The sequence below is a fragment of the Sciurus vulgaris genome (genome assembly GCF_902686455.1).
Source record: "Sciurus vulgaris genome assembly, chromosome: 4".
Classification (NCBI taxonomy): domain Eukaryota; kingdom Metazoa; phylum Chordata; class Mammalia; order Rodentia; family Sciuridae; genus Sciurus; species Sciurus vulgaris.
Window position 1 is genome coordinate 102,297,347 of NC_136464.1, and position 20,836 is coordinate 102,318,182.

The 20,836-nt window shown below is 36.2% G+C and overlaps 1 protein-coding gene across 1 annotated transcript in view; it reads left to right on the top strand.

The window, feature by feature from the left end:
- SGCG (sarcoglycan gamma) overlaps positions 1-20,836 on the top strand; it is an 88,607-nt gene that overhangs the window by 30,939 nt on the left and 36,832 nt on the right. Inside the window, exons 3-4 of the mRNA XM_079138879.1 lie at positions 7,028-7,129; positions 18,393-18,480. Of these exons, the coding sequence (XP_078995005.1) occupies positions 7,028-7,129; positions 18,393-18,480 (190 nt within the window). The remainder of the gene's footprint in view (positions 1-7,027; positions 7,130-18,392; positions 18,481-20,836) is intronic.

Consider the following 20,836-nt stretch of genomic DNA (forward strand, 5'->3'; position numbering starts at 1 on the left):
ACAAACTCCATGTGAAAACCTGAAGGGGCAGTGTTTAGTTCAAAGACTTTTATTTTCTTCCTGTCTAAAATATTGATTTATAATAAATGATTCCCAAGTCCTTCCTGATATAAAAATCAATGATATTTATATCATTGTCCATTATATATTTATATCATATATTTATATTTATATCATTTATATCAATGATATATTTATATCATTGTCCATTGTCCATTAGACATTATATCAATGTCCAATATACATTACTCATGGATTTTAGGCAAGTTATATTATCCCACTTTTCTATATCAAAATTCATCATCTTATAAAACATTTTTTGCTTTGAGCAATACAAATATACTATTTCATACTAACTTCATGATAATTGTATTATAAAAACATTTGATGGCAATCATGATAACAATTAAAAATGCCTTCAGAGTGTTAAATGTCTTTTTTTAATCTTAATTTTTAAAACTCTACTTGGCTTCTGTCTGTGATAGGCAGAATTCTAAGAAAGCTCCAAGATCTTTGTTCAGTGGAGTTGAGTTCTTGGAATCCCTGTGTTGTGAGTGTGTGCGGGACCTGGGGTTTGCTCCCAGCCAATAGTAGATGAAAGGGTGTCCCTCTTTCAGTGAGGTTCCAATTACATGGTGAAGGAAATTAGCAGAGATGTGACTAAGGTTCTGAATCACTTGAGTTTTTTCATTCATCAAAACGGAGATTATTCTGGGTGGGCTTGACCTACCAGACCTTAAAAGGGGGAATGTGCCCTTCATAAGAGGTTTTCTTCCTGATCTTGAAGAGGTGGCTGCCCTGTTTTGAGAGGGTGTGTGTCGCCGCTTGGCAGCAGGCTGTGATGACCACTGACAGCTGAGAGTGGTGCCTACTGACTGCCAGCAAAGCAATAGACCTCAGCTCTATTCTGCAAGGCACTGAATTCTACCAACTATCACACATGCTGGAAAACAACCCCAAGCTCCAGAACTGAACAAGCAGCCTGGCTGGCAATCAATTGCAGTCACATGAGACTGAATAGAGAGGACCCAGATAAGCGTGATTAGCTCTGCCTGACCCAGGAAAGTTGAAATAAGAACCAAACACAGTTCAAAGCTGCTAAATTTGTGCTGATTTGTTACGGGTCAACAGAAAACAAATGCAATTAACATAGCAATTAACACATTACTGAAAGAAGTGTTTATTTTCTCTCCCAATGTACATTGACTAACAGAAAGGAAAAAATATATATGAAATTATATAAATTATCAGATGATTCATATTCTTGGAAATCTATTAAAAGAAAAATATTTGTTTTGATAAATTGTTGAATATTGATATTCTAAGTAGCTGGGGAAGCAGCAAAAAGCTAACAATATTTTAGCCAAATCTAATAGCACGTGTTTTAACCAATGACTACCTGGGTTGGGCCCAAGGACATCTGGGTCTCAGGGACATCTGAACTATAGAGTAAGTACTATCTTAGGATAGTGCTACTTAGGGTCACCCAAACTTTAAATTACCTTCAAGGACTAACAACCTGACTTGCATGGAGTACCAGATTTCATTCATTTCTCTGTTGTCTCATTCATAATGTTTTATGCTGTCAGTGCGGATATGATGTGTATAAGAGGCACTCTGGGCCTTCACCAGGGAAATGGAAATTAAAGGGATGTGCCTGAATGAGATCACACAATCAAGACACAAATTTCCTCAAAGGTGCAATTTCATTACTTATATCTCAGCAGTGGTCTTACTAGCAAATATATTGAGTAGGATTATATTTTATAAAATTACTTCATGAAAGAAAAGATGACACCTATGCTATTGAAATTCTACTTCTCTGTGTCAATCATTGTTCATTTATTGAACTTAGGAGATCAAACTGAACTGAAACCAAAATTAGTCCTACAAAAGTACTTACTCAATATTTTATAATAGGCTGCTGGAATAGTGATTTTATTTTGTAAAAACATCTTACCAAAGTAATTATAGGAAAAAATATGCTATCATAATTTTAGTGACTTTGTTACAGTGGTATATGTTAAGATACCTTTGCTTCTCTTCTTCACAAGAACTGCTACCACCAAATCCTGGTGCCTCTATTTCTACCTGTCACCATCTGTGAGTGACAGTCGAACGCAGTCTGGTGGTAATTTTGCTCTGCTCTCTGAGGCTGGCTCCAGTATGTCTCCTGAGGAAGGGACAGTAGTTCTTCATCTGGAAAGAGGTCTCTAATGAAATTGGTTGTGAAAAAAATACAAAGAAACACAGTTGCTACTTATGGAAAGCAACATATAAGAATGGAGGGCAATTAACAGAATCTGGCTCAGAGACTAAGGAAGCCATTCTTCTTCACTGTACCTGTCTAACTTCTGTGACGCCTCCATTGGGCAACATTTTGCCCTGGGTTGGTGGGGATGTGCCTGGTGCCAAGAAGCAGCCTGTCCCCTTTTCTTCTCCTCTGTTCCCACCTTTGCCCGTACCCAGCCCTCGCCATCCTCAGGTGTTCATTGGTATGACCTGTATGCTCTACACTCCTTGCCTCTCTTTCCATGCTTTTCAGACTAGTGAAAACCCTGATTATAGAAAAATATGATACTGGGGCATTTCTAACCAGTACCTTGGCATTTTGCTCAAATTATTTATATCCTTCTAAAAGGTATTATATTCTATCATGCTTTCCAGTCTAAAAACCAAATTGAAATTTTTGATTTATATGTTATTCATAGCAGAGAGGTATTGAAGCAGAAGTCATAGACGGTAGGAACGTGTGCTAGCTTAATGGCATTTTCTTTCTAAGAAGACAAGATATTATTCAGACTGAGTTTGGAGGAGAAAGATAAACCTAGAGCTCTTCCAAGTTCAGAGGAATTTCATTGTCACTGGTATCAGTGATACAAATCCTATTACTACTAGTGTCTAAAGATACAAGTAGCACTATAGTTTTAATTTTTATCCTAGAACTATGCCTTCAATGTTTCCTCTTATTATAATTTTATATGAGTGATTTAGCCATATTATAACAAATAAAGCAGAAGCATGTATTGTCTCATAAGCCACAGGCTCTTGCAGTGAGTGGTGATATTCATCAGCTTGAACTAGAACTGTGATTCACATTCCTGTCATGTGGAGCATTATTATAACAAAAGTAATGGACTTCAAATGTGAATTTACTCACTTTCTTTCCTTTCCCACCAGTAATATAAAACTGTTAATGTCTTCCACTAACATAATTGTTTTCTCTTACAAATGTTAATGAAAATAATGTCATGAAATCAACCAAATCTCATTGGCTTCAGATTTTATTTGTTAAAACAAAACTTACTTTGAGATACTGTAAAAGAGTAGAAAGGACATTAGTTTTAATTAGGATTATGTTCAATGCATGAATCTTTGATGGCACATATAAACAGACAAAAACAAGAATTATGTATGATTACAGTCAGACCTTTTTATCTGCAGAGTCTATAGCTATGGACTTAAACAACTGTGAATACAAATTTTCAGAAAAAAAAAAAAAGTTGCATCTATATTGAACCTGTACAGACATCTTTCTTGTCTTTGTTCCTTAAACAATACAACATAACAATTATTTGCACAATACTTACATTGCATCAGTAACTCATTTATTATAAGTCAGAGATGATTTAAAGTACATAGGAGAGGTACATAGGTTCTATGCAAATACCATGACATTTTATATAAAAAAGTTTAAAGCATCTAGGGATTTTGGTATCTGTGGATGGTCCTGGAACCAATTCCCACAGATACCAATGAATGATTGTATTTATGCTAATTAAATTCTCAGTTTATGCTTGGCATAAAATTATGAAGTCCTATGTCTATTTCCAACATGACATTAAAGTACCTGCCATTCCTATTAAACTTCTCAGTGCAAAAAAAAAAAAAAAAAAGTTAGTAGTCACACTCAGACAAAATCTACTACCCCATTTATAAAATATGGATCTCTGCACAGATGATTTATGAGTGGGACCCATAGTATAATGAGGTGGGCCTAAGAAATAACTAAAACAAGACCAACTTTGTCAGTAGTCACCATTGCCATACCATAAGATTTGAACTACAACCAGGTACAGTGCCACCCACATGCCTATATTCCTAGCTGACAGAGGCTGAGGCAAGAAGAGTACAAGTTCAAGGCCAGCCTGGGAAACTTAGTGAGACCCTCAAAATAAAAAATAAAAAGTTCTGGGAATGTAGCTCAGAGTAGAGTATCCCTGAATTCAATTGCTAATACAAGAAATGTGTGGGAGGAGGAAGAAATCATATGCAACTTTCAAATATGGAACTTAGACCAATTTCAGCACAAAATGTTAAATAGAATTTCAAAATGACACTACTTAAAAAATTGGATACATAGAAGATAATTACCTGTTCTTAGCAACAAAAGCTATTAGAATCTCAAACATGTTTCTTCAGCATAATCCCTCCATGACAGAGTCTGTCACTGACATTCTATTAAATAAAATTCTCTAAAGACTTCCCCCTTCTAACTGGACTTAGTGCTGGTCCTACATCCTCTGAAAAGAATTCTCCAATACTCCAATACACTTTAACAAAACCCCACTCTAAATTCTTGAAGTTGTCTATACTATTAGTCTATTTATGTCAAAGAAACTAAGTATCCAATAGAACATTGTACTTCTTTTTTTTTTTTTTTTTTTGGAGTGAGGGATTGAACCCAAGAAACTGTCACTGAGCCACATCCCCAGCCCTTTTTTGTATTTTATTTAGAGACAGAGCCTTGCTGAGTTTCTCAGGGCCTCACTAAGTTGCTGAGGCTGACTTTGAACTCACAGTCCTTCTACCTCAGCCTCCTGAGCCACTGGGATTATAGGCATGTGCCACAGCTCACAACAGAGCATGGTACTTCTTTGAATTCCCAGCCAAAATTAGGTACGGTAAATATTTTATTATGCTAAAACACAGGTAGAAATTAAAGATGCTTTCTCAGTTGTATATACATATATAAAGTTAGCAATGATCAAGAAGAAATGACACAAATTTAATATTAGATTGACAGGTTAAAATTCTCTAGCTTTTTCCAGTAGATTGATGGACCCAGGATTACTACCCAAATATCATTAATCTATTATTTTGTTAAGATTATACTTAATGGACCATAACATTTCCTCACAAATTCTTCAATCTCTTTGCAAGTGCAACAAAATAAATTGATCTATAAAATATATACATTCTTTTTGATTGTTGCTTCCCAAAATTTGTTGAGAGGTATTTATCATCTTACATTAACTTTTCTTTGTATCTCATGTCCAGGTGACTGGTGGTGAGGACATTAATTATGTTTTAATGTATTTCTCAGTTGCTAAGTGCATAAAACCATAGGGACCAATAGATTCAACGTAGACTTCTTCAGGTGTCATGATGGGTCATACTTCAATCTCAGAACAGATTCTTCTGGAATCATCTGCTCCAAGTGCCACTACACTATTGGAAATATATTGAGAAGCACATTCAGAAAAATGTGGTTATCTGTTCCAGTTCTCGGGTAGCAGTGACTGACGGTTACGGTAATGTGCGTAACAGCGCTGATGATAGTGACCTTGGTGCAGTGCTTTAGGATGCATAATGCATCACTGCTCAGTAGGTAGCACACTATCATGCTGTTCATCCAAAAGAACATATGGGACTACCAGTCAGGATGTTTTCTGATATGAAGAGAAGTTCTGACATGTTTTCCAATTTTGTATTCTGGTAAAATACACATAACATAAAATTTACCATCTTTACAGTCAATTTTAAGTGTACAGTTGAGTAGTATTCATGCTGTCGTGCATCCCTCACCAACACCCATCTCCAGAGCACTTTTTATCTTACAAAACTGACACGCTACATCCATTAAACGACTGCTCTTCTTTCCACTTCCCGCAGGCCCTGACAACTACCATTCCATTTTCTGTCTCTATGCATCGTACTCACTACAAGTATCTCAGCAGAGTGGGATCGTGCAATATTTGACTTTTTGTGTGTGACTGGCTTAGTTCACTTAGTGCAATGTCCTCAAGGTTCATTCATGTTGTAGCATGTGTCAGAATTTCTTTCCCTTTTTAAGTCTGAATAGTATCCCATTGTGTGTACAAGCCACATTTTGCTTATCCATTTATGTGTGGACGGACACTTGGGGTGAATTCACTGTTTTCTCCACTGAAATGGTTAGAAGTGGAGTTACAGAGTGAACACAAAAAAGGACATAGGACTGAGCTTGAGGAAGCCACTGTCAAAGACTGGATAGGCAAGGACAAGACTGTAGGAGACTTGAGAATGCAATTCTGGGGCTGGGAGAAAGTCTAATGTTACGGTGAAAACTAGAGGAGGATAGTTTTTCATGGAGAAAGAATCCCAATGTCAAAAGCTGCTAAGACGGCCAAGAAAAGAACCTGAATATGCCCATGAGATTTGATAGCATAGCGGTCACTGGTGACCTCCAGGATTTTGTCATCTGCTTGGTTACCCTTCATAACTATCAGAGTTTCCTTGATCAGAGCTCTCCATCCTCCTGTAATGCTTCTCACTTTTCTCCAATAAATATTTACTATGTAGTGAACATAGTGAACTCAGATGGTATTTATGGTGTTTGGGGGACATGATGGAACTATTCTGTATCCTAATTATGCTTGTGGTTACACAAATCTACAGATATATTAAAACTCTTAGAACTTTACACCCCACGAGAATCTATTTTCTGTGTCTTTATTTAAAATTAAAAAGAAATAGTAAAGGTAAAATTCTTTTTTTCTTTTATATGGTTGTGAGGTCTTGGATGTTTATTGTAAAATCGTTCTTCAACTCTTATATGTATCTTCTAAATGGTCCTTTGTATTTGCACCAGATTTTTACAAATTTGAACACTGAATAAAAACAAGTAAAATTTCAAATGAGGAATTTACAGTAAATAACCAAAAATGTGGAAGGAAATCTATGGAGATATATGTGTAATCTGTGTCAATATCCAGACGTGAAAAAGAAAGTAATAAAAAATTCTATTTATTTCATTTTTTAACAGACAGGAATGGGTCACTTGCAGGTAACAAAAGATGGACTTCGCCTGGAAGGAGAATCAGAATTTCTATTACCACTATATGCCAAAGAAATACACTCCAGAGTGGTAAGAAAATGATGAAAGATTTAAATAATTTGTTCTATGTGAAAAATAAATAATGATTAAGTACAGAAATTCAATATTGATGGAAGAAATTTTTGTAGAACATACATGTCCATGTGTTCATGTTCTGCTCTTTATTAAAAAAAAAAAAAAGGTTGGCTATTAGGTTGTGGAACTAATCACTGTTATTGCGTTCTATAAAGATTTTATTTTCATGTGCTCTGGATCTGAATGTGATGACCTCAGTAATGTGGGCATAATTAACTAACGATCTTAGAAATGAAGATTTTTACAAACACCATTTAAATTTAATCAGTGCAAGTAACTTAAACGAACTTATTCCAGAGCATTCAAATTATCTTAGAGAAATTAGTTTCATAGTAGTATGTTCAGCATTAGTTATTCTAATTACAGATTATGATCCCATAGAATTATCCATAATTAGATGCAACATCATCATTAAATAATTGTGTGACTTTAAAAGTAAATCAAGATTATCTTCATTTATCTCCAAGGAATTCATAAAGAGGAAAGTCGAGAATAAAATACAAAAAAGTCAAATGATTTTTGTAATACAGTCTATTTTTCCTTCTGTGATATCATAAACTGTATTGTAGACATAAACATTTTGCTAGGTTATTGATAAATAATAGTATTTGAAGAGTACAGCTTTCCTTTTCCTTCTGTATTTCTAAATGTGAATGGATATTTTGGTATCTCCTGCCTACAGAGGTTATACACCTGCTATAGGGAAATTAGACAGGAAATAACAGACTTACTGCTAAGAAACAGAGGGGCCTTCTGAGAAAAAACACTCCTAATGTAGACATTGGACTACTCACCTAGCTCTACTACCAGCTGCAGTAGTAACTACAAGTTTATGACACAGCATAAAACTTACACTTAAATACAGAACACAAAGGTGAGATACCAGATGATGCAAAGCATCTAAGTAGTTTTATGCATTACTATATCCCTTCTAAAAATAACTTTTTGGAGGTAGGAGCAGGCAAATGGTACATGTATAAGCCTGATTCTGTGAGCTTATTCTGGCAATACAATTAATCATGATGACATTTCAGGGTGTTATAGCCCTGTCATACAGGAACATGGAAAATTAAGTCAGACATGAATAAAGAATTCAAATTAGAACATATCCTTTTTACCTGCAGTGTTATTTAGGCTGAACTCTCACCATATTTTGAAAGAGATGGGACTGGTAGACTAACCTGATGATAGAAATCAGGTGACTATATGAAAGTGAATGTAATATTCTGGAATTAATAACTTTCAGTAACATTTTATCAGACTTTTTCATCTCCGGTATGCTTTAAAAAAAAAAAAAAAAGCAGGGAGCAAAATTGCAGAAATATTTCAGATAAGCACATATTAAAGTCTCATAATGTGGCATTAATGGATATGTCAATCAACACATAAAATTACAGAAACAATTTGAATAGTAGGTGATAAAGAAGCTGTACAGAATTATGTAACTAATCTGACCTTCCAACAGTAGCAGCCATCAAACAAAACTGCCTCACAACTTCTGTACCAACTGATATATTAGTTCTCTTTTCAAAGGTAAATCTAGAAAGTAATTTTACATAAAATTACAAAAAATATTACTTTTTAAATTTGCAAAATTTGCCACATAATTCAGTTATCTACATTGCTGGACTGAAAAAATGTCTTCATTATAAATATAAATCAGCATTGTGCTCTGGCCTGTAACATCTGATATTCAATAACCCCTTGAAAGCAATACTGAAATAATGGCTTAAACCCATCCACCTCTGTCCATTAATCCAAATACATAACAATTATTTCTGATAAAATAAAAAGGGTTTACAGGTTTAAGTATCCCTTATCCTAAATTCTAATAACCAGACTGTTTGGGATTTGGGATTTTTTTCATGTTTTGGACTATTTGCCTAAACATAATGAACTATCCTAGGAATAGGACCCAAGTCTAAACATGAAATTTCACTTATATTTCGTACACACCTTATACACATAGCCACAAGGTTATGTATGCAATATTTATAGTTCACCTGAGTTTTAACTGTAACCCATCAAATGAGATCAGGTGTGGATTTTTCCACTTGTGGCATCATATTGGTGCTTAAAAAAATGCATTTTGGAGCATTTTGGGTGTTGGATTTTCAAATTAGCAATACTCAACCTGTATTAAAAAACATATACCATTTGAGCGGCAGGGGATTTGAACTGCAGTCCTTGCACATGCTAGGCGAGCACTCTCCAAAAGGAGAAACTGTGGCATATATATATATATATATATATATATACAATGGAATATTACTCTGCCATGAAAAATGATAAAATTATGGCATTTGCAGGCAAATGGATGAAATTGGAGGATATCAGCTAAGTGAGATAAGCCAATCTCAAAAAACTAAAGGATGAATGGTTTCGCTGATAAGCGGATGAGGACATATAATGAGGGGTAGGAGGGGTTAGCGTTAGGGTTAGGGGTAGGTTTAGGGTTAGGGATAAGGAGGGTGGTAAGAATGGAGGAAGGAAGGACTGTATAGAGGGAAAAGAAGGGAGGGGACGTGGTGGGGGAAGGGAAAAATATAACAGAATGAATCAAACAACATTGCCCTATGTAAATTTATGATTTTTAATAAAAAAGAAAAAGAAAAAAAAATACCATGATCAAACAGAAATGAGACAGAAATATCTGGGGTTTTAGTCGGGTTTTTCATCACTGTAACCAAAATGCCCAACCAGAACAACTTAGAGGAAGAAAAGTTTATTTTGGCTCATGATTTCAGAGGTTCATTCCACTATCAACTGACTCCATAGCTCTGGGCTTGGGTGAGGAAGAACAGCATGGCCGAGGGCCTGGCAGAGGAAAGCAGTTCATGACAAGACAGGCAGGAAGCAGAGAGAGAGCTCCACTCACCAGAGACCTGCTCCCAGTGACCCACCTCCTCCAGCAACACCCTACTGCCTACAGTTACTGCTCAGTTAATCCATATCAATAGATTAATACACAAATTAAATCATTTCATAATCTAATCATCTCACAAATGAGAATTCTTCCACTGTATCGTACATGAGCTTTGTGGGGTATCTCATCACCAAACCACAACACCTGGTGATAATGCTTTACTTGAAATAATTATCTTTGAGGTTCACAGACCTAAAAAGAAGCCAGGATAATTTATAGCTAAAACCCACAGAATAACAAGAATCCAAACGTCTCCTACATGGATGAGACTCCAGTCAGGCACTGCAGGAGACAGTGATGAAGGCAGAAAATAGCTGTCACTACTGCCCATCCCTGAATGAAGCTGGACGCCTGTGGGCCGGAGGCCAGCAAGACACAAGGCCAGGACTGGAGAATCACTGAGAACAGAAGCTCAAAGCCACTATTGTAAGACGAGAGACCTTGACGTCCAAACAGAAATAATAGTAAAAGACTTCAGGCAGACTGGAAAGGGAGAGAGGCAAATGCAGTCACACAACACGGAAACAAATAAAACAAATAAAACATGCACAAATAAAACTCCATCCCAAACAAATGCCCTTCACAAAAAGAGAGGATTCACGTAGAAATTAATACAGTCAGCTCTCCACATCATCGAATTCTGAATCCTCTGATTCAAACAATCATGAATCAAAAATATTTTTAATTATGTCTGTACTGAATAGGTATAGTTTTTTCTAGTCATTAGTCCTTAAAAAATACAAACAATGACTATTTACTTAGCATTTACATTGTGCTAGGTATTACAAGTATGGAGAGATGATTTAAAGTATACAGGAGGCTGTGCATGGGTTCTGTGCAAATATCACACCACTTCTATGAGGGCCTTGAGCATCCTTGGATTTCGATGTCCTCAGGATCCTCGAATCAATCCCCTGCAGTCACCAAGAGATCCCTCTGTATCATTTTGTTGTTAATACAGATGCACAGTCGTTTCTGGCCTGTGATTGTATCAATTAAGAGCACTTTGCGTTGTGAGCAACAGGGTACTCAGCTAACAGTGTCATAAACTAACAAGAGCTGCTTTATTCTCACTTAACAAGAAGCAGGAGGGGCAAGAACAGCACTGGTTCGCTACTCAGCAGTGCTGGCTCCCGTGTCTTTGCCATCCTCTGCTCCCCCTCATCCCCTCACGAGACGTCTGCCAGACCACGTCCAAGCCACATGGCTGAGATATTGGCCATGTCAGTGCCTTTCATCTGGAAAGCAAGAGCTCGCTTCAAAACTCCCCACCCTGCCTCAGCAGACCGCAGCTCACATCTCATTGACCAGAGATGTCACTTGGGTACCCTTAGCTATGGGGAAACAAGCACTTAGCTGTTCCTGCCTTCCCGGTAGAAAGCAACCCTCTTCCAGTAAAAGAGTTGGACAGTGCCTGTTGGTTCAGAGGACCAGAAGTGAGCCCCAGGAGAGCTGACTTTGTGTAGGCAAGGCAGTGAACCTTGCAGCTCTAACCTGGGCCCTGCCCTCCCATCCAACAGAAAGTAGGAAAGAGGCTGGGCATCTAAAGATTGCATTCCATAATGGAATTGTCCTTGCTACGTGTGACATTGCATAAGCAGTAATGTAGTCTCTCAGAACTCAATTACCTCATCTCTATATTAGGTTCTACTTCATAATGTAGAAGATGAAATGAGGGAATCCCAGCTAAAACTTTTTGGTGACATGTTAGCTCTTTTAATGATATTAAAAGAGTTTTTTCTTTCCCTTTTGTTTTTTTGTTTTTAATTTGTTCTAATTTGTTATACATGATAGTTGAATGCATTTTGACACATTGTACACAAACAGAGCCTAACTTCTCATTCCTCTGGCTGTACATGGTACAGAGTTATACCAGTGGTATAGTCATACACATATATAGGGTAATCATGTCCATGTTATTCCACCATCCTTCCCACCCCAAAAACCCCTCCCATCCCCTCACTTCCCTCTGGCCAATCCAGTTCTCCAATCCCCCACCTGACATTATGGATCAGCATCCACTTATCAGAGAAAATATTCAGTCTTTAGTTTGGCGGGGGGAGTTGGCTTATTTTACATAGCACAGTATTCTCCAGTTCCATCCATTTACTGGCAAATGCCATAATTTCATTCTTCCTTAAGGCTGAGTAATATTCCATTGTGTATATATACCACAGTTTCTTTATCCATTCATCTATTGAAGGGTATCTAGGTTGATTCCATAGTTTAGTTATTGTGAATAGAGCAGCTATAAATATTGATGTGGCTGTAGTATGGTAATTTTTAGTCCTTTGGGTATAAACCCAGGAGTGGGATAGCTGAGTCAAATGGTGGTACCATTCCAAGTTTTCTGAGGAATCTCCACACATCTTTCCAGAGTGGTCACACTAATTTGCAATCCACCAGCAACGTATGAGTGTACCTTTTTCCTTACATCCTTGCCAACACTTATTGTTGCTTGTATTTTTTTAAATTTATTTTTATTGTAAACAAATGGGATACATGTTGTTTCTCTGTACATGGAGTAAAGGCATACCATTTGTGTAATTATACATTTACATAGGGTAATGTTGTTTGATTCATTCTGTTATTTTTTCCCTTCCCCCCACCCCTCCCACCCCTCTTTTCCCTTTATACAGTCCCTCCTTCCTCCATTCTTGCCCCCTCCCACCCCCATTATGTATCATCATCCGCTTATTAGCGAGATCATTCTTCCTTTGGTTTTTTGAGAGTGGCTTCTCTCACTTAGCATGATATTCTCCAATTTCATCCATTTGCCTGCAAATGTCATAATTTTATTATTCTTTGTGGCTGAATAATATTCCATTATATATATATATATATATATATATATATACACACACACACACACACACACACACACACACACACACACACCACAGTTTCTTTATCCATTCGTCAATTGAGGGGCAGCTAGGTTGTTTCCACAATCTGGCTAATGTGAATTGAGCAGCTATGAACATTGAAGTGGCTGCATCTCTGTAGTATGCTGATTTTAAGTCCTTTGGGTATAGGCCAAGGAGTGGGATAGCTGGGTCAAATGGTGGTTTCATTCCAAGCTTTCTGAGGAATCTCCACACTTGTTGCTTGTATTCTTGATAATTGCCATTCTGACTTGAGTGAGATGAAATCTTAGAGTAGTTTTGATTTGCATTTCTCTAATTGCTAGAGATGCCAAACATTTTTTCATATATTTGTTAATTGATTGTATTTCTTCTGTGAAGTATCTGTTCAGTTCCTTAGCCCATTTATCGATTGTGTTATTTGGTCTTTTGGTGTTAAGTTTTTCGAGTTCTTTATATATCCTAGAGATTAGTGCTCTAATGTGTGAGTGTGGCAAAGATTTTCTCCCATTCTGTAGGCTCTCTTTTCACATTATTGATTGTTTCCCTTGCTGAGAAGAAGCTTTTTCGTTTGAATCCACCCCATTTACCATTCCATTTATTGATCCTGGATTTTTACTTATTCAGTTTAAGAGTCTTCTTAAGCAAGTCAAGTCCTAAGCCGACATTATGAAGATTGGGGCCAACTTTTTTTTCTATTAGGAACAGGGTCTCTGTTTTAGTGCCTAAGTCTTTGATCCACTTTGAGTGGAGTCTTGTGCAGGGTGAGATATAGGGGTTTAGTTTCACTTTGCTACATATGGATTTCCACTACTCCTAGCACCATTGGTTGAAGAGGCTATCTGTTCTCCAGTGTGTCTTCGGTGCCTTTGTCTAGTATGAGATAACCGTATTTATGTGGGTTTGTCTCTGTGTCTTCTACTCTGTACCATTGGTGTACATGTGTATTTTGGTGCCAGTATCATGCCATGTTTGTTACTATGGCTCTGCTTTATAGTTTAAGTTCTGGTATTGTGATGCCTCCTACTTCCCTCTTCTTGCTAAGGATTGCTTTGCCTATTCTGGGTCTGTTATTTTTCCAAATGAATTTCATGATTGCTTTTTCTAGTTTTATAAAGAATGTCATTGTAATTTTAATTGGAATTGCATTAAATCTTTATAATGCTTTTGGCAGTGTGGCCATTTTGACAACATTAATTCTGCCTATCCAAGAGCATGGGAGATCTTTCCATCTTCTAAGGTCTTCTTCAATTTCTTTCTTTAGTGTTCTGTAGTTTCCTTGTAGAGATCTTTCACCTCTTTTGTTAGATTGATTCCCAAGTTTTGTTTTGTTTTGTTTTGTTTTGTTTTGAGGCTCTTGCGAATGGAGTAGTTTTCCTAATTTCTCTTTCAGTGGATTCATCGCTGATGTATAGAAATGTATTTGATTTACTGGTATTGATTTTATATCCTGCTACTTTGCTGAATTCCTTTACTAGTTCTAGAAGTTTTCTAGTGAAATATTTTTTGGTTCCTCTAAATATAGAATCATGTTGTAGGCAAATAGTGATAGTTTGGGTTCTTCTTTTCCTATTGGTATTCCTTTAACTTCTTTCATCTAATTTCTCTGGCTCGAGTTCCAAGGACTATGTTGAATAGAAGCAGTGAAAGAGGACATCCCTATCTTGTTTCAGTTTTTAGAGGGAATGCTTTCAATTTTTCTCCATTTAGAATGATGTTGGTCTTGGGTTTAGCATAGACAATTTTTACAATGTTGAAATATGTTCCTACTATCCCTAGTTTTTCTAGTGTTTTGAACATGAAGAGATGCTGTATTTTGTCAAATGATTTTCCTGCATCTATTGAAATAATCATGATTCTTGTCTTTAAGTCTATTGATATGATGAATTACTTTTATTGATTTCCATATATTAAGCCAACCTTGCATCCCTGGAATGAACCCCTCTTGATTGTGGTGCACTATCTTTTTAATATGCCTTTGTATGTGATTTGCCAGAACTTTATTGAGAAGTTTTGTGTCTATGTTCATTACATATTGGTCTGAAGTTTTTTTCCTTGATGTGTCTTTGTCTGGGTTTGGTATCAGGGTGATACTAGCCTCACTAGAATGAGTTTGGAAGGGTTCCCTCCTTTTCTATTTCATGGAAAAATTTGAGGAGCATTGGTGTTAATTCTTCTTTGAAGCTCTTGTAGAACTCGGTTGGGTTCTGGTTCTAAGCTTTTCTCAGTTGGTAGGCTAGAACTAAATAATACAATCAATTACTTAGACTTACTGGGTAAAATGTATGACACTTGAAATATCATGTAATTTCCTATCATTTTGCAAGATATTCAGTTCTTCTGAGTGAAACATTAGCCCTTGTGTCCAACAGCCAGATTACTGCAGGCCTGTTAAATGCAATTGTTTACATAAATGCAAGCAGTCTTCCATAAAACATAGGCAACCATTCAAAATTACAATAACCCAGAAAACACTTACTTGCTCATGACATTACTTTAACTCCCAACAAAAAGTTCAAAAAACGAAGACACCCAACAAATTGTTAAAACTTATTTAAAAATTAAATGTATTTTTAAATGACACATAAAACCATAAACATTACTTATATTAATGCAGTACTGGGTGATGTTTGATACATTTATACATTATGTAATGTTTAAATAGGGTTTCAAAGGGAAATACTAGATAATGATCCTGGTCAAATTATATTGGTGTATTGTGTGCTTGTATAAATATGTAAAAACAAATCCCATCAATATGTATAATTATAAAGCACCAATAAAAAATTTTAAGTGTGAAGCAGAAATATAAATAAATATTTCAGGCTAAATATATCTATCCCCTCAAATGTTTATCATTCTTAATGGTGAAAACATTCTAACTTATTTCTTCCGACTTTTTAAAATGGACAGTACACTACTGCTGTCTGTAGTCACCCTACTGCGCAATAACACTCAGAACTTCTTTTGCCTAATTCTAACTTGGCACCCATTGATCAACCTCTTCCCATTCACCCTCCATCTATTCTCCAATTTCTCATCTGAAAATATGTCTTCTTTGGATGAAAATAACAACAAAAATATTTGAATTCCTTGGAAAAGGAAAAGACTAATTTGAACTTGATCAGATTAGACATTTACCTTGAAAAGTGATTGGCACATTGTAAACAGTGCACATAGCATTATAAACCCATGAGATTGTTATATTTTATGAAAAAAAAATACATTTATTCCCTTAACACAATATAATCCAGGAGTTTTTTTATTTAATTTTTTTTCTTTTTTCCTTTTTTATTAAAAATCATAAATTTACATAGGGCAATGTTGTTTGATTCATTCTGTTATTTTTTCCCTTTTCCCCACCCCTCCCACCCCTCTTTTCCCTCTATACAGTCCTTCCTTCCTCCATTCTTACCACCCTCCTTATCCCTAACCCTAAACCTAACCCTAACACTAACCCCTCCTACCCGCCATTATATGTCCTCATCCGCTTATCAGCAAGATCATTCGTCCTTTAGTTTTTTGAGATTGGCTTATCTCACTTAGCATGATATTCTCCAATTTCATCCATTTGCCTGCAAATGCCATAATTTTAACATTCTTCATGGTGGAGTAATATTCCATTGTATATATATATGCCACAGTTTCTTTATCCATTCATCAACTGAAGGACATCTAGGTTAGTTCCACAATCTGGCTATGGTGAATTGAGCAGCTATGAACATTGATGTGGCTGTATCTCTGTAGTATGCTGATTTTAAGTTGTTTGGGTATAGGCCAAGGAGTGGCATAGCTGGGTCAAATGGTGGTTCCATTCCAAGCTTTCTGAGGAATCTCCACACTGCTTTCCAGAGTGGCTGAACTAATTTACAACCCCACCAGCAACGTATGAGTGTGCCTTTTTCCCCACATCCTCGCCAACACCTATTGTTGCTTGTGTTCTTGATAATCGCCATTCTAATTGGGGTGAGATGAAATCTTAGGGTAGTTTTGATTTGCATTTCTCTTATTACTAGAGATGTTGAACACTTTTTCATATATCTGTTGATTGTTTGTACATCTTCTTCTGTGAAGTGTCCATTTCCTTAGCCCATTTGTTGATTGGATTATTTGTATTCTTGGAGTAGAGTTTTTTGAGTTCTTTATACATTCTGGAAATTAGCGCTCTATCTGAAGTATGAGTGGCAAAGATATTCTCCCACTCTGTAGGCTCTCTCTTCACATTACTGATAGTTTCCTTTGCTGAGAGAAAGCTTTTTAGTTTGAATCTACCCCAGTTGTTGATTCTTGCTTTTATTTCTTGGGCTATGGGAGTCCTGTTAAGGAAGTCTGATCCTAAGCCAACATGTTGAAGGTTTGGACCTACTTTTTCTTCTATAAGATGCAGGGTCTCTGGTCTGATTCCGAGGTCCTTGATCCATTTTGAGTTGAGTTTTGTGCAGGGTGAGAGATAGGGGTTTAATTTCATTCTGCTGCATATGGTTTTCCAAGCAACATTTGTTGAAGAGGCTATCTTTTCTCCATTGCATATTTTGGGCACCTTTGTCTAGTATGAGAAAATTGTATTTATTTGGTTTTGTGTCCGTGTCCTCTATTCTGTACCATTGATCTACCTGTCTATTTTGGTACCAATACCATGCTGTTTTTGTTACTATTGCTTTGTAATAGAGTTGAAGATCTGGTATGGTGATACCCCCTGCTTCACTCTTTCTACTGAGGATTGCTTTAGCTATTCTGGGTTTCTTATTCTTCCAGATGAATTTCATAATTGCTTGCTCTATTTCTGTAAGGTACATCATTTAATTGGATTTTAATTGGAATTGCATTGAATCTGTATAGCACTTTTGGTAGTATGGCCATTTTGACAATATTAATTCTTCGTATCCATGAACATGGGAGATCTTTCCATCTTCTAAGGATTTCTTTAATTTCTTTCTTTAGTGTTCTGTAGTTCTCATTGTAGAGGTCTTTCACCTCTTTTGTGAGATTGATACCCAAGTATTTTATTTTTTTCAATGCTATTGTGAATGGGGTAGTTTTCCTAATTTCTCTTTCTGAAGATTCATCACTTATGTATAAAAATGCATTGGATTTATGAGCATTGATCTTGTAACCTGCTACTTTACTGAATTCACTTATGAGTTCTAAGAGTTTTCTGGTGGAATTTCCAGGTTCCTCTAAATATATAATCATGTCATCAGCGAACAGGGATAGTTTGAGTTCTTCTTTTCCAATTCATATCCCTTTAATTTCTTTGGTTTGTCTAATTGCTCTGGCTAGAGTCTCATCCAGGATTTTTTAACAGCTTTATCCAAAAATTTATAGGATCCTAGGATCTGTGATAATGGAGAAACTTTATATAAATCTGAATCTATCTACAGATATGAAGATATGATATATTTTGCTGACTTGGTAAATCTCTTTCTAGGACTCGTCTCTGCTTCTGCAGTCAACTCAGAATGTGACCGTAAATGCACGCAACTCAGAAGGGGAAGTCACAGGCAGATTGAAAGTGGGTGAGTCCAACTTGTCTCAGCACTATGCATGCACAAGGCCCACACAGATAAACTATTTTTTTTATTCTAAGGAACGCGAAGCCTATTTATGAGTAATAAATCATAAATTTTCTAAATTTCATGTTGTGTTGACCACAGAGAATGGTTATTTTTTTTGTTTGTTTGTTTTGTTTTGTTTCCAAGAAATAGAAGAACTTACAACCTAGGGAAAGGAAGAGAATATTTGTTACAGCACACACACACACACACACACACACACACACACCTCCTCTCAGTAACCAAAGTAAAGGAACCAAAGTAACTTGTCTCAAGAGAAGAGACACCAGGGTCTGAGCACCAAAAGCTTATACACATTCTCTTCCTCCCTTCTTCACGTCCTGCTTTCTTTCTCCTCTTCACTCCTCTCCTCTCTTCTGCTCTCTCTCCTTCTCCCCATATGCTCCATTCTCCTTTCCAGTGTCTCTCTACCCATCAGTTCCTTTGGGGTGTATGGCTGCATCACTTCTGTCTCTACTGATCCTGCAGGGCTCCCTGGTTCTCATCTGCAGGGCTCCCTGGTTCTCATCTGCAGGGCTCCCTGGTTCTCATCTGCAGGGCTGTCATTCTCAGCATCAGTCTAGTCTCAAATTATGCAATCTAAAATCTTGGCAAAGTGCCCTTATTAACACACTTCAGTCATTCAACCAACTGCCTTTGAGTCAGCTATGTACACCTATCCAATCCACTAACGACAGAGAATAAGATCCCCTAGTAATGAGGAAACATGGAAACTGACAGAAGGAGAAAAGGATGAGCAAGAAAGAATATACCCTTGACCCTCTTTATCTGTGGGCTCCTCATCCTCAGATTCAACCAACCACAAATGGAAATTATTTTTAAATTATATCTATTCTGAACATGTACAGATTTTATTTTCTTCTCATTATTTTTTAAACAATATACTATAGCAATTATTTTCATGGCATTTACATTGTATTAGGTATTTTAAGTCATCTAGAGAAGATTTAAAGCATAGAGGAGTATTGTGAGGCTATATACAAATACTGTGCTATTTTATATAAGGAACTTGAGCATCTGTGAATTTTGGCATCTATGATGATCCTGGAACCAATTCCTCATGGATTCTGAGAAGCAACTATAGATGGTAGAAATAACAAAAGAGCAACCTATCATTCTCTATACCTCAACCCTATACAGATTTGCCAAATCTAGGAAATTAGATGGCCCTTGTGATTATCAGGAGATAGGTAAAAGGTTCACCGCCAACACAAGCAAACAACTTCCATTGCAGTGGAAACAGCATATATTTACCATATAATAAATTTTATTACACTGATACAAGGTATTCCATATTTTATGTTCTATTTTAATTTTTATAGCTTATTCGGAATAATAATTGCATTTTTCTTTCACTTAAAAATGAAATGTTTGATCACTCAGTCCAGTGAAATTTCTAGTTGATCTAGAAATGGAACCAAGTTTATCCAAGGATATCCACATTCTTCAAACTTGAGAATATTGAATTCTATTTTCTTGATGAGTTGTATAGTATTATGATTTTTATCATTTCTTTAAATTCTTAACTGACTAACTTGATGAGTTATATAGTAGTATGATTTTTATCATTTCTTTAAATTCTTAACTGACTAGCTTTTAAGTGTTTGCAGGGATTTTGCTCATTTGTCTCATTCGTACAAAAATGCATATTGAATGCCTGTGTGCTAGTTTCTATATGCTATCACATCAAAACATGTGAAGAGTATGCAGTTTTCACTTAGAAGCACCAAAAGTAGAAGAATCTTTTACTCTCATAAAACTTAATTAGCAAAAATACTCATTTGCTTATTTATCTTTTTATTAAATGTGGTTTTACATATAGCATACAAAGAGCTCAGAGATAATACAAACATGCCTCTCATTTTATAGGTAGACAAATGCAAGTACTGAAAAGCTATATTCTATTTGCTACGAACATGGTTTCCATTTCTGTCACCAAGGAATGACCAGGTGTTACACAGTTGTTGGTTTTTGTTTTTTTGTTTTTTGTTTTGTTTTGTTTTGTTTTGTTTTTTTCAGTTACCCATTGAAATTACTTTGGTCCAAACTGTAAACCTCAGATCTTTAGTTTTGAACTCATACCTCGTTTATTTCTAAATTTGTCACTTATTTTAAACTTTGTCCAGAAGTCTATTATGTCAAGAACCTTGAGATAGGAAGTGTCACTCAGCTCACCAAATTCAAGAGCCTTTTCAGTAAATGACTTCCCACGGTTACAATCCTTCCAGTTTTACATCTCCTGGAAGATGTTAACTTCAGCCAATTTGGATATTAAGATGTAATTTATGGGAAGTAGCCA